We start from the raw sequence: 13,022 nt of genomic DNA, 5'->3' as shown, positions 1-13,022 counted from the left end.
TTTCACAATCATGGTGTTCTGAGACTTTCTAGTTCTACAGTGTAGGGTAAATGAGCTCAAATTAAATAGACAGAACAGAACTATTGTACCTGCCGGTGGGGTGGGAATAATACAGCCTTGGACGAAAGTAACAGCTGTCAAGAAATGCACAATATCTGTCTTATTTCCATGTTACTGGTTTGTAATGCTTGTTACTTTCAACAAATGTACAATCAGCCATCATTTCATGTTCGTGTCGATTTGAATAATCAGTTGATTAAGGCATAATTATAATGATGTCATATAATTTTCAGACATTGTCACATATTTTGCGAAGATTATAAAGCAATATGAATTAGAGGAGACAATGGCCTGTGCTTAAAAATTATTTAATTTTATTCCAGGTCATCAGTTAACATTGTGTTACTTTGCTGACTTCGCTGTTTTCATTCTAGCTTCTGTTTTATCTGAGAAAATGGCCGTGTTACAGTAGCCCTGTGTTACTTTCGTCCCGGCTCTCCCCTACTGTAGTCTTTTTTATAGGGGTTAAATCAGCTTTAATATTGCAGATAAATTGTAGGTTCTATCAATTTAATTGTTTCCCCCTAAATGGACTAAATGGACAAACAATACTTATACTGCGAGGTACAGTTAAATAACTAGAGATTCCTTATATTCCTAATTTCCTCTTTCCTCAAGTACTGGATTTTTTATCCCATAGCAACCAATTCACCATTCATTCTGATTTTAATTCCAATCCTCCGACTGTTATGGGTGTGTACTGGAGGCGAAGTCAGGTGCAGGAGAGCAAAGTGTAGTGAACAGGCGCACTTTTTATTCCGGTCCAACGAAAGCACAAAAGTACACGAATGTGCCCAAACACGGAACAATAGACAAAAAGTATGGCGCGTAACAATACCCACATAACATAAATACAATTTCACACAAAGACATGGAGGGGAACAGAGGACTAAATACATGCAGTGTGATTAGGGAATGAAAACCAGGTGTGTATGGAACAAGACAAAACAAATAGAAATATGAAAAATGGAGCGGCGATGGCTAGAAAGCCGGTGACGTCAATCGCCGAAATCCGCCAGAACAAGGAAAGGAGCCAACTTCGGCGGGAGTCTTGACACCGTCCAGAGATTAACCCATCTTTCCCAGTATAATGCCATTTTATAATGTTATTTCCCATTGACTGATCGTGGTTTCTCAGATCCCCTAACTATACAGTTTGCAGGTACTTCTGAACCTTGATATTATGACATAACAACCATTCCTGGACCTGACTCCAAAACCGAAACACTGATTGACAGTACCCAAAAAATATTCTATTGATTCTGTTTCCTTGTAGCAGAGTCTGCACAAGGCTGATTGTTCAATGACCCATATATTGAGCATTCCTTTTGTAGCAAGTATTTGATATAATAGCTTAAATTGAAACGAACGGATTGATGTGTCAATTGTTGTTTTCTACTGTATGGAGGGCATGGCTGAGGCTTAGTGTTACGGAGTCTAGTTGATAGGTAATCGACTAGCCGGACTGTTCCCCGGACTACAGTTGTACGGATTTGTACAATGCACTAACAAGGCTATTGAACCTGACAGTGGTGTCTGTCTTTATTCCTTTATCCAACATATCATACTGAAACACTTAGAGCTGGGGCAGAATGCTGTCCTTCACAGGTGCAAAGCAGGCTGGGTGATGGAGACCGGTTGACTGGGTGAGTGACTGTCCTTCTGGGGGGCAGAGCAGGGTCCCTGGGGTGGCCCCATTCCTCCCTGGCCCTTTCCCTGGGGCAGAGAGATGGCTAGACTGAGTGACGTCCCCTGGCAGCCGTGTAGTGGGTAATATTTGATATATACACCTCGTAATAAGACTATGCAATTAGCCCATTAAATGAAATATCTGACTCCATAGGATAAATGGATGCAGTGGCACCACCTGGAACCCCAGCCCTCACTGGCCCTCCGGAGCTCTCTCATTCAATTCAATAAAGTGCGGATAAAGGGAGGGAGTAACTGTAGATAGCCAAATTATGACACAGAGCTCTAAATTGGCCAGTGTAGCAAAAGTTGGACTCTGTAATTGTTTTATTCATATGGAAGTAATTAAAGTTAAGGAAGTATTTGTCATGTAAATACAATTACCATTGATAAAAAAAGTTAGAAAGTCAAAAAGCCAAAACGTAATTGGAGGGAAGAGGTCCCTCAACCAATAACAGTTGGTTGTATTCATGGAAGTCATATTGGGTTGAAGCTATTGAAGATTTAAGGAATCATTTTTCATGTAAAGTCAATAAAAATTCATTAAAATAGACAAAGTAAAAAAATACAAAAGTAATTGCCGTAGACTGTACAGACAAGGTCCCTGAACCAATAACAGTTGATTGTATTCATGCAAGTGATATGGGGTGGAAGCTGTTGAAGTTTTAAGCATGTATTTTTCACAGTTAGATGTAACTAAATGTAATCCAAAATGTAATGTACGTAACACCCAAAAGTAATTATTTGTCATACGTGGGCCATAAACAATAACTAGTAATGCATACCCCAAGAAAGGTTATCTTACCTTTCTGGTAAAAATATTAATACATTGCTGAGGTGTAGTCCCTCCCACCCCCCTCCTGAGTGGCACAGCGGTCTAAGGCACTGCTTTGCAGTGCTTGAGGCGTAACTACAGGCCCGGGTTCATTCCCGGGTTGTGTCACAACCGGCCATAGCCGGTAGTCCCATTGGACGGCGGACAACTGGCCCAGGGTCATGTTTTGGAGGAAGCATGACTCCACTGTTGCCTTTCCCGAGCCCGTTAGGGAGTTGAAGTGATGAGACAAGACAGAAATTGTGGAGAAAAAGTGGGGTAAAATACATTTTTTTAAATATATAATCCTCCATTGCTGTGAACGTCACAGAGCTCTAGCTTGGCTTCCTGAACTCCTTAGGAACTCGCCTTTCATCGCATATTAATGTTGTCCGTCTATGACCAAAAGAAAGAAAGTTTTCATTTAAATTGAATTAGTTTAAACGACTGGGTATAAATCTGAATGTGCTAAAGTGATAAAACCATTCTCCTGCTGCGCTACGATGTTAGGATTACAGGCATGTGCTTTATCAGTGGCTTTGACATAGGGTTCAGCCAGGAGTTTGACAGTTGAAAGCGCAAATTAAGTGGTATTTAGGGACATCCCGGCTTCAAGTGGTTACATTCATTGAAGAGCCAAAGCAAAAAAAATAACCATTTGTATTCACGCAAGTGATATAGGGTTGAAGTTAAGTATTTTTGTTTTTTACATTTGAGCTATTTCATTTTTTTTTTAAATACAAAGGTTATTGCCATAGAGTGTACAGAGAAGGTCTATGAGCCAATAACGTTTGGTAGTATACTTGGAAGTCATTTGGGGTGAAAGCTATTGACATTTAAAGGAAGTGTTTTTAATTTAAAGTCCATTCAATATTATTTTTATTCATGAAAGTCCTTAGTGGAAGATAGAAATTAAGCAATTATTAATGACAAAAAACACAAAAGTAAATGCTGTAGCTCGGAAATGGCCGAGACCTCCGCAGTAGAGGCAGCAGCATCAAAAAGGCGGTCACGCGTTCTGAGGTGGTTGTCGATCCTGATTGCCAGCAATTAAATCATGGCCTCGAGGTCCTCTCCCAGTTCATCCATGGAGTTAGACAAACGCTGGTGGAAAGCAGTGACCAGGACCTCCGTATTACTACACCCACTCTGAGGTGAGGGTGCAGAACTCAGCCACTGGTCTGACCCCTTGGCAGATGTAGAACAGTTGGCTGGCTGCTTCTCATCTGCCGACTGGGTATTAAAGGAATTTCATTCCTATATGTTCTTCAACCAATTCAATTAAAACACTCTGCCCAGTTCTAAGAATTTGTAAGATACTTATTTGCATAAAATGGACAGAGACCAGTCTCAAAATCAATCAATAGCGTTTATTCTCAAGAGTACTGATCATAGTACAATTTACATAAGGTTATATACTAAAAATGACATAGGTTTTAAAATGTCCTTGCTCCACTCCGATACAATGTATAGTTCACAAGCCTTCCCACATTGTCTACCACCTGTTAAATAATCTACTACTAGCCCAAGGTCTATCCCCTCCCTGGGTAGAGACAGGATGTCCTGTAAAGGAACACAATATTCCAGCCGGTCTGACGATAACTCCATTAGTTTCTAACAAGGAACAGAGTCCTTGTTCTAATTACACACATTATATCCAGTACTATGATTATAATAAGATTCATACAGTAACAGCAGTATTCTGTTTAGTTATAGTTAAGCTAAATGTATACATCATTTAGTCATTATTCATCAAAATCCCATAACACTGGGTGGTCGAAGACTCGTTGCAGCTCGGCAGTGAAGGCTAATGTGGAGCTGCAGGATGGTGGCAGCTGTTCCCACACAGCCGTTGCCCACGCCAGGGCCTTGTTGAGAGTAGAGAGATGTAGGTGACCATGGCCCAATCTGTGTAGAACGAGGAGGACTGTAGCTCAAACACCAGAGAACACTGAGTGAGGAACCCCTTGCATCCTCCCGGGTGGGCGTCATATCGCTCGGGGGCTGAGATCTTGGGTTCCCTGGAGGAACTACAGCGACACCGGTAGCACTGGGCGATGGGACTTGGCAGCTCCTGGGTTGAAGTTGGACTGTGGTTGGAGGGAGTAGGTAAGTGCCCGGAGGGTCTCATATTTGTGAGAGTTGTTCTTGCCGTCGCCCCAGCAGTGCTCCTTGATCTGGATGATCTCTGCTGGGTCCATGTTTTGGCAAAAGCTTGCTGTGACATGGTGAAGTTGGACCCAGGCACAGAGAAGAGACCAGACAAGGAATCAGTGGTTAAGAATAAACATAATACTTTACTGAGAAACAGTAAACAAAGGATCACAGTAACATTGTGAAACTACCAAATACTTAGTCTCAAAAACTCACTCAGGAGCCACCCGCACACAGCAAACAATTCAAGCTTCTGCAAATGAAACCAGAACACACACCTCTTTTAACAGGGAAATCATAATGAGTAACAGGACACACCTGAGTGTCATTATTGTCTCTAGGACGGTCTCTGCCACCCACTGGTGATAGGTGGAACCATGACATCAGGAGGGAAGCAGTGAGTGACAGAGAGTGGGAGAGGGAAATGGGGAGGGATTGGGGTATTGTGAGAAACACTAAATTACAATATTGCCTCCCTGTGTAATTGGAGAGATTAAACGATAACCTCCAATAAGATTATTTCCTGCAAGACTGGGTTATACTATGACATGAAAATAATTCTGAAACTGAAATTAATCTCTTTATAATTATTATAAATTATCTCCTTTGGGATGTATTGAGGGGGAAATCTTGGGAAACTGGTCATGAGGGAGTTTTCTGGTGAGATGTGTTTGAAGGATATTTCAGAAATAAACATGGTAATGTAAAACTTGACTCAAGGGAAATATGGCATGAAAAATGGGATTATAAAGAAAGAGTGAGAGGAGACTGAGTTATTTTGAGCCGTTGGGTTTCCTGCAGGTGAAGAAATGAAACAATGTTTTTGGGAACAATCGCTCCACTGCGAACGGGGCGGGGGGAGAGGAGGAGTAGGAAAGGGAGGAGGGAAGTGTACAAGAAGAGGAGTGATTATAGCACAAACACATAAACAAAATAATATCTAATATAAACATTTATGATGTTGACTTGGCTACTTTATAAGAAGTGTTTATATTTCAAATGTAGCTATTACTAAATGTACAATAACACTGTCAAAAGTATTGATTTATTATAGGAGGAGAATTTGGCTTGTGAGTATAGTAACCCTTGGACACACCTCCCCTCATCCCATCTCTCCAGCTTATAAAAGAAGAGAGAAGGAGAAGAACATAACAAAAATAATTTGTTTGATTTTCAGTTTTCTTAGTGATGAGTTTTTATTCATGTATCCACTTGTATTAATTCATTCAAAGTCTGTTGCATTTGTATGTATAAATATGAGGGTGTATCAGTACTAAAACACTTTTTATTTTTGTTTTATATAACCTCCCATGAGAAATTATAAATGTATGAAAATATAAAAAATGTATTCCATGTTATTCCAGTGATAGCATGGATAATCATATCCGAAAGGTGCAATATATTACTCTATGCTATGTATGCAGTGTAATATTACAGTATATAATGCAATGTTATCGTCATTTCTATGTAATAATCATATCATCTTCCTTATAGGCCACCGCAGTATTGAGATGGCTGTACTGCTGCTTTTGACTGTGCCTTTGACCAGAGCCTCACCTCTCAGATTAACACACAGGTGACTTATTGATCCCTTATAGACTGCATCTATGACCATAACCCTCAGACTTAACACGGGCAGAGCTACACTTTAAAAAAATGAGCGGGATAGGGTTATACTAAGAAACGTTTTCATCTGAAGAACCCTTTTTGGAAGAGAAGGGTATTTTGTAAGGCAAAGAGTTCTACCTAAAACCTTTTTCATTCTTTGAAAGGCAAGAAGGATACCTTGGAAGGCAAGAAGGGTTCTACAAAGAACCCTTCTGAATCTGAATAAGCTTTTTTACTGTTTATTTTCTTCTTTCTTTTAAATAGTGCCTGAGCATTAGTGTTGACTGCAGTGTTTAAACTTTAACTTCAGGACTTTGCATAATCTGATACGTTTGAAAAGATATGTGTGAGAATGTTTTAAACTGTACCTATAATATTTGCGCATGTCACTTGTTAAATCCACTCAATCAGTGTAGATGAAGGGGAGGAGAAGGCAGTCATTCTGAATGCAATTTGCGTGTGATTGATAGTTTCAATTGTTGGATAAACACATTCTGGCTAAATTCCAATAAGAATTACACATCACTTTGCTAGTGATGGGAAACCGAGGCTTTCTGAAGGCGTTGGCGCTTTCATCAAATTATACTGAAAAACGGTTCATTACTTTGCGCTTCATTATCTGTTCACAATGCACATTAGGGACCTCTGCCAGCCAGCAATACTTTTTTCTTCTTCACTGTTTTTATCAGAACTCCGTGGCTCAGTGGTAAGTCGTTGGCTTCAGTAGCCTATAATCAGTTGGAATACCAGGTTTGCATTTTACATTATGCTTACCTTTCTTGCCTTCCAGTTGACTATTATTATTATTATTTTTTAAATCTATGCATTATTTAGGATGCTTAAGATAGAAGCTTATACTATACCAAATAAAACAAATTATTTGAACAACAGTGCAGAAAGTGTCTCTGAATGTTCCATAGTTCCCTACTCTACCTGCTAAGTTACCAGTCAGGTGAAACCTTTAGTACAAAATTCAGTCGAGGTCGATGTTTGAAAGCAGCATGGGATCGAAGAAAGCACTGAAACCACAGCGAAATCAATGGTATCTCACATTTTGCAACACACGGTTTGAAAAAGCATGTGATCAAACGTGTGTTATGTGACAAAACAGCACATTTTAGAGTGGCCTTTTATTGTGCTTTAATTAATGCTAAATTGTAATTATTTTGGCTCTATGGCCTATTTATTGCCTTACCTCCCTACTCTTCCACATTTGCACACACTGTATATGGATGTTTCTATTGTGATATTGACTGTACGTTTGTTTATGGGTTGTTGTTTGTGTCGCACTGCTTTGCTTTATCTTGGCCAGGTCGCAATTGTAAATGAGAACTTGTTCTCAACTGGCCTTCCTGGTTAAATAAAGGTTAAATAAAAGTGTCCCCAGCACAAGGTGCACCTGTGTAATGTTCATGCTGTTTAATCAGCTTCTTGATAAGCCACACATGTCAAGTGGATGGATTGTCTTGGCAACAGAGAAATGCTCACCAACAGGAATGTAAAAAAAAGTGTGCACAACATTTTAGAGAAATAAGCTTTTTGTGCATATGGAACATTTCTAGGATATTTTATTTCAGCTCAATAAACATGGGACCAACACTTTACATGTTGCATTTATATTTTTGTTCGTGTTATTATGAAATATTAAAGGTGGATAGTTTGGCCCCTTTTCAACGTTACTATCCGCATTATTAAGTCATGCCATGCCTTAATTGTCTGTCTAGACTTGACTTGTTATCCATATGCTGCATTGGTATTACCCCATTTTCGCAATAAACTTTTTTCCGATGTCCTTCTTTCATACCCTTTCTTGATTCTAACCACACCTACCTAGCAAACGTGTCGTCGAATGTAACCACAACGAAACTGGATTTTCATACTCAATTCTGAACGCTCACCGCATGGCCAGTAATTTAGAAAAGGTTTAGTCATATGGATAACTTATCTGTTCATAGTTTTTCGGGAATAAAACGATAGGTATTTGAGATGAGCGATACGGAAGGAGAAGGCGGCGGCGAAATGTCAAAGACCGAGAAAGATCAGGTGGGAATGCTTCCAAAATGTGTGAGAAATTGTATTCCGTTGTAACCTAAAGTTGACTGTACTATACAGTATTGATTTACTGCATGTGGGGCTATTTATTATGTGGGGGCTAGACTACGATTAAAAAAGGCTGAGAGCACCGTGTGTGGCGCGGCAGCAACACGCTTTTAACACGGCTTCAATCAGCATTTTGAAACTTGTCTTTCGAGTAGCCTAGCTATGCACTACTGTAGAATGTGGGATAACAACATTTTATGGTATTATTCGTTTGTAAAATAAATGTTGGCTATTCTTCCTGGTATCACATTATTTTACAATCGGTCAATTGTAAATCTGAGTGGTTTTTACGCATTGTGATTTTGCATACACAGTGTTCCAAGCATCGCCAAAAGTATGCTGCATGACCATGAGTTTTTAAATACACAGCAAAGTCCCCTGTGTTAAATCCACACAGAGTGTTACATCTACCTCTGATTTAACACCGGTCCAGTGTATAGGGGTGCACACTTTTCAGTGTTAAATTAACACACTGCTTAGTGTAAAGCCTTATTTGCATATTTCCTCACCCCATTCCGTACAAATGTGCGCCATCGCAACATTCAAACGAGGCTACAAAGAAAACTAATGGGACTGTGTTGACTTCAAAATCGGGGGTGTGAACTAGGTTTTTATTCATGCGTTGATCGACATGGTGATGGCTCTATAGTATTGGAGAAAAGTTGAAAAAACGGACCCTCCATTACATCGTGGGGTGTCATGTCGTAACGTACAGCACGCATAAAGCAACTATGTCTGTGTTACAATCTCTCTCCACCAGGTGTAGCACTTCTATCATCCTTTAAAAACAAGAAATGGACTGTGACAGGGGTAATACCAAGTCATTTTTTCCGTCATCATTGCATGCGATCATCATTCTCAAAGCCGCTGTTTGCTTCAAAGATCACTTGACCACTGCCCTAAAAAACGATAAAAATTTGTACACAAACCTTCAAATAGGTATGTAATGACATTATATAAACTCTTTTATATTGTTTTATTAACATTTTAGAGGCGATATTGTGATAAGTTGGACAGATCGAGTGTGGGAAAAAAGCCATTTTCCCACTCGACATCTCCTTCTCACTATCTCGCATTAGTTTCGCTTCCCCACACGCCATTTTTAAAAAGACCCAACGGGGCTCATTGCCTGCTTGACTTATGCAGAAACGGGCAGCGTTTAGGTCATGTCATTTATTTTGTTGGAAAGTGGAGAAATTGTGCTCTACAATGGTATTGACATTACATTTGATTTGGAAGTATTACGTTTTTGGGGCGCTAAAATAAGAGCAATTGTACGGACCAAGGTGATGTACGAGTTTACATGAGTTTACGTTATTCTTTAACACAATACCACACATATTTTATAAAGGGCCTAGCTTTACCCTAATACAGTGGCCTGAACTCATGGTTTTACAGGTAACAGTAGGACTGCAAGTCACATTATGCAGGCTTGGGATTCAGCAAGAGTGGCCATAATTTTTTTGGGAATTTTTATTCACCCACAATATGAGACTACCTAATCCAAGGGGGGACAATGTACGGCCCGTCGGGCACTTCAAGCCGGCCCGCAAGACAAAATATATATATATTTTTTTATTGTCCTTTTTTGTCCCCAATTTCGTGGTATTCAATTGGTAGTTACAGTCTTGTCCCATCGCAGCAACTCTCGTATGGACGCAGGAAAGGCGAAGGTCGAGAGCATTGCGCCTCCGAAACATGGCCCAGCCAAGCCGCACTGCTTCTAGACACAATGCCCGCTTAACCCAGAAGCCAGCTGCAGCAATGTGTCGGAGGAAACACCTGGCAACCGTGTCAGCGTGCATGCGCCCGGCTTGCCAAACCCTTTCCTAACCCGGATGACGCTGGGCCAATTGTGCGCTGACTCATAGGTCTCCCAGTCACAGCCAGCTGTGACACAGCCAGCTGTGACACAGCCTGGGATCAAACCCGGTCTGTAGTGATGCCTCAAGCACTGCAATGCAGTGCCTTAAAGCGCTACGCCAAGAGGCACCCGAAAACTGCTAAAAAAATTAAATAATTGGGTCTCCCAAAGAATGCGACCCTCTGTAGAATATCAAAATCCCGTTTTGGCTCTCGAGCCAAAAATCTACCCACCCCTGACCTAAATCATCTAAACTGGAACAACCATTTCAGTAATGGGTGCAATAAATCCAAGTAACATGTTGGATTAGTTTATAACAAATTGTATGTTATTTATATTTGAGTAGCACAAGATTAATGAATCAATCAATGTACATGCAAAGACATAGATATTAAAACAATCAATTCTAAAATTCAACCTGCCATAGAGCATGCTGGGAAATATGATAATGGTGGGTGTGGATTTTAATACTTGAATCAACACAAGAAATGTTACACTGAAGATCAACACTAGGTAAGACTGGCCTATTTGCTATGTAGGAGTAATAATATGGCAAATGGGTGGCAAACCGGTGGCAGATTACTTGACAATTATGCCATTGTTGATTAATGCTTTTTTCATTAGCTATTTTCTCTTGAATAATATGGCTATCCACTAGAAACTCATGACATGGACAATATGGACACAGATGTACATTTGAAGAAAAAAATGAATATATTAATACATTTTAAAAAATATGATTGAAGTATAAATTACCACATTTTCCATAGATTACCTGTTAATTACAGAAACTTCAGGTAACTTTGGTAAATTACTGGTAGTTTTCCAACACTACATGGCACTTATTTCAAAGCACCTATAACAAAACAGTGTCATCGTTTGGATTTAATATTACAGGAGGCCTAACAGTTAGGCCTAATCTTAATTTAGTGAGGCACCCTGAAAGTCTCAGGGTGGAAACCGAACACCTGCAATAACGCACCAAATCATGTGTATTTTGCTTCTTGAATCAATCAAATATCAGCAATCTTGATGGTTATAAACTAACCTTCTAATTATAATTTCAGAGCTGGATACCCAAAATTATCAAGAAACGAGTGTGCACAACTTTCGTAGAGGATTCTTTCAGGTAAAGTCTAATCGCATTCCCAGTTTCCCTCATTCTCTACATTTGTTTTATTAACATTTCAAATTTTTCACCTATTGCTCAAAATAATGCAAGCTCAGGAGGCCAATAACTGTGTAAAGCTTGAATATAGTAATGATGAATATGTTATTCTTATAATGTAAATGATCAAAGTAATAATGAATATTTTCCTATGCTGCTGCTGATTGTCCCATTTCCTCTCCCTTAGTAATGGCAGGCTGTGTCAGTGTGGGGGTACGCGGGACACCCATGAGTCAGTGGCTCTGGGGGACTATTTCAGCACAGCCATCGTCAGCCACTGGGACAGCTCCCAGCATTCCTCAGAGTACCCCACCGACGCCTTCGGAGAGCTGGAGTTCGCCGGTGCCAGCAAGAGACACAGCAAAGTAGGTGTCTGTCTTTCTGTCTGTATGCTTCTCCCTCTCTCTACAGTGTTTCCTCCTTTAAAAGTTGCGAGCTTACGCCGCTGGACTTAGAGGTACCCAGCGTCACGGCTGCATTGCTCCAGACCACCGCAAGGGGGAGTGAAAACACTCATTATGTATTTGGGTCCCAAGGTTTTTATATGACCAATCATTCCGAGTGGTTCTAATGACGAATTTGACGCGAGCCACCCATCCCTGGTGACTTTCAAAGATGGCTGACAAAACACTATGGTGAAAGCAAATTTAAGTAATTATAACGTCATAACGAGTCAAGCAAAAAATGTACAATTGAGAGGAGTATGTTAGTTAATGTAAAGACAAACGATTGTGCATATTTTTTGTTATAAAGTACATTTATGAAAATCGCTATTTAGGATGTTTTTTTTCAGTCATATCCAATACCAGGTGTATCAAACTCCATTCTTTGAATGATGCTGTGTCTGCATGTATGTATTACAATTATACACTTCAACAGTGTTTACCACTCCTGCTCCTGGGACATCAATGATTACACATTGTAACTATGCAAAAGACTAGAAACCTTGGTTTAAGTAAAGGCTGATTTGTAATTCATATATACAGTGGGGCAAAAAAATATTTAGTCAGCCACCAATTGTGCAAGTTCTCCCACTTAAAAAGCTGAGAGGCCTGTAATATCATCATAGGTACACTTCAACTATGACAGACAAAATTAGAAAAAAGACCAAAGAGCTGTCAAAGGACACCAGAAACAAAATTGTATACCTGCACCAGGCTGGGAAGACTGAATCTGCACTAGGTAAGCAGCTTTGTTTGCAGAAATGAACTGTGGGAGCAATTATTAGGAAATGGAAGACATACAATACCACTGATAATCTTCCTTGATCTGGGGCTCCACGCAAGATCTCACCCCAAAATGATCACAAGAGCGGTGAGCAAAAATCCCAGAACCACACGGGGGGGCCTAGTGAATGACCTGCAGAGAGCTGGGACCAAAGTAACAGCCTACCATCAGTAACACACTACGCCGCCAGGGACTCAAATCCTGCAGTGCCAGACGTGTCCCCCTGCTTAAGCCAGTACATGTCCAGGCCCGTCTGAAGTTTGCTAGAGAGCATTTGGATGATCCAGAAGAAGATTGGGAGAATGTCATATGGTCAGATGAAACCAAAATATAACTTT

At 40.2% G+C, this 13,022-nt stretch overlaps 1 protein-coding gene and 1 long non-coding RNA gene across 2 annotated transcripts in view; one reads left to right on the top strand and one right to left on the bottom strand.

Moving 5' to 3' along the window:
• Nucleotides 1-3,913: 3,913 nt before the first annotated feature.
• On the bottom strand, nucleotides 3,914-4,977 carry LOC116355496 (uncharacterized). Its single transcript, XR_004204512.1, has 2 exons — nucleotides 4,934-4,977; nucleotides 3,914-4,781 (listed from the first exon to the last, which is right to left on the bottom strand). It is a non-coding gene; the product is annotated as an uncharacterized LOC116355496 (long non-coding RNA).
• Nucleotides 4,978-8,140: 3,163 nt separating this feature from the next.
• The window catches only part of LOC109865191 (transient receptor potential cation channel subfamily M member 4), a 93,033-nt gene continuing 88,151 nt past the window's right edge, over nucleotides 8,141-13,022 (top strand). The window contains exons 1-3 of the mRNA XM_020453296.2: nucleotides 8,141-8,368; nucleotides 11,357-11,418; nucleotides 11,645-11,822. Of these exons, the coding sequence (XP_020308885.1) occupies nucleotides 8,312-8,368; nucleotides 11,357-11,418; nucleotides 11,645-11,822 (297 nt within the window). The 5' untranslated portion in view covers nucleotides 8,141-8,311. The remainder of the gene's footprint in view (nucleotides 8,369-11,356; nucleotides 11,419-11,644; nucleotides 11,823-13,022) is intronic.

The sequence above is a fragment of the Oncorhynchus kisutch genome, linkage group LG20 (genome assembly GCF_002021735.2).
Source record: "Oncorhynchus kisutch isolate 150728-3 linkage group LG20, Okis_V2, whole genome shotgun sequence".
Lineage (NCBI taxonomy): Eukaryota > Metazoa > Chordata > Actinopteri > Salmoniformes > Salmonidae > Oncorhynchus > Oncorhynchus kisutch.
The sequence above is the reverse complement of the archived record's forward strand: the minus strand, read 5'-3'. Positions and strand labels throughout refer to the sequence as shown.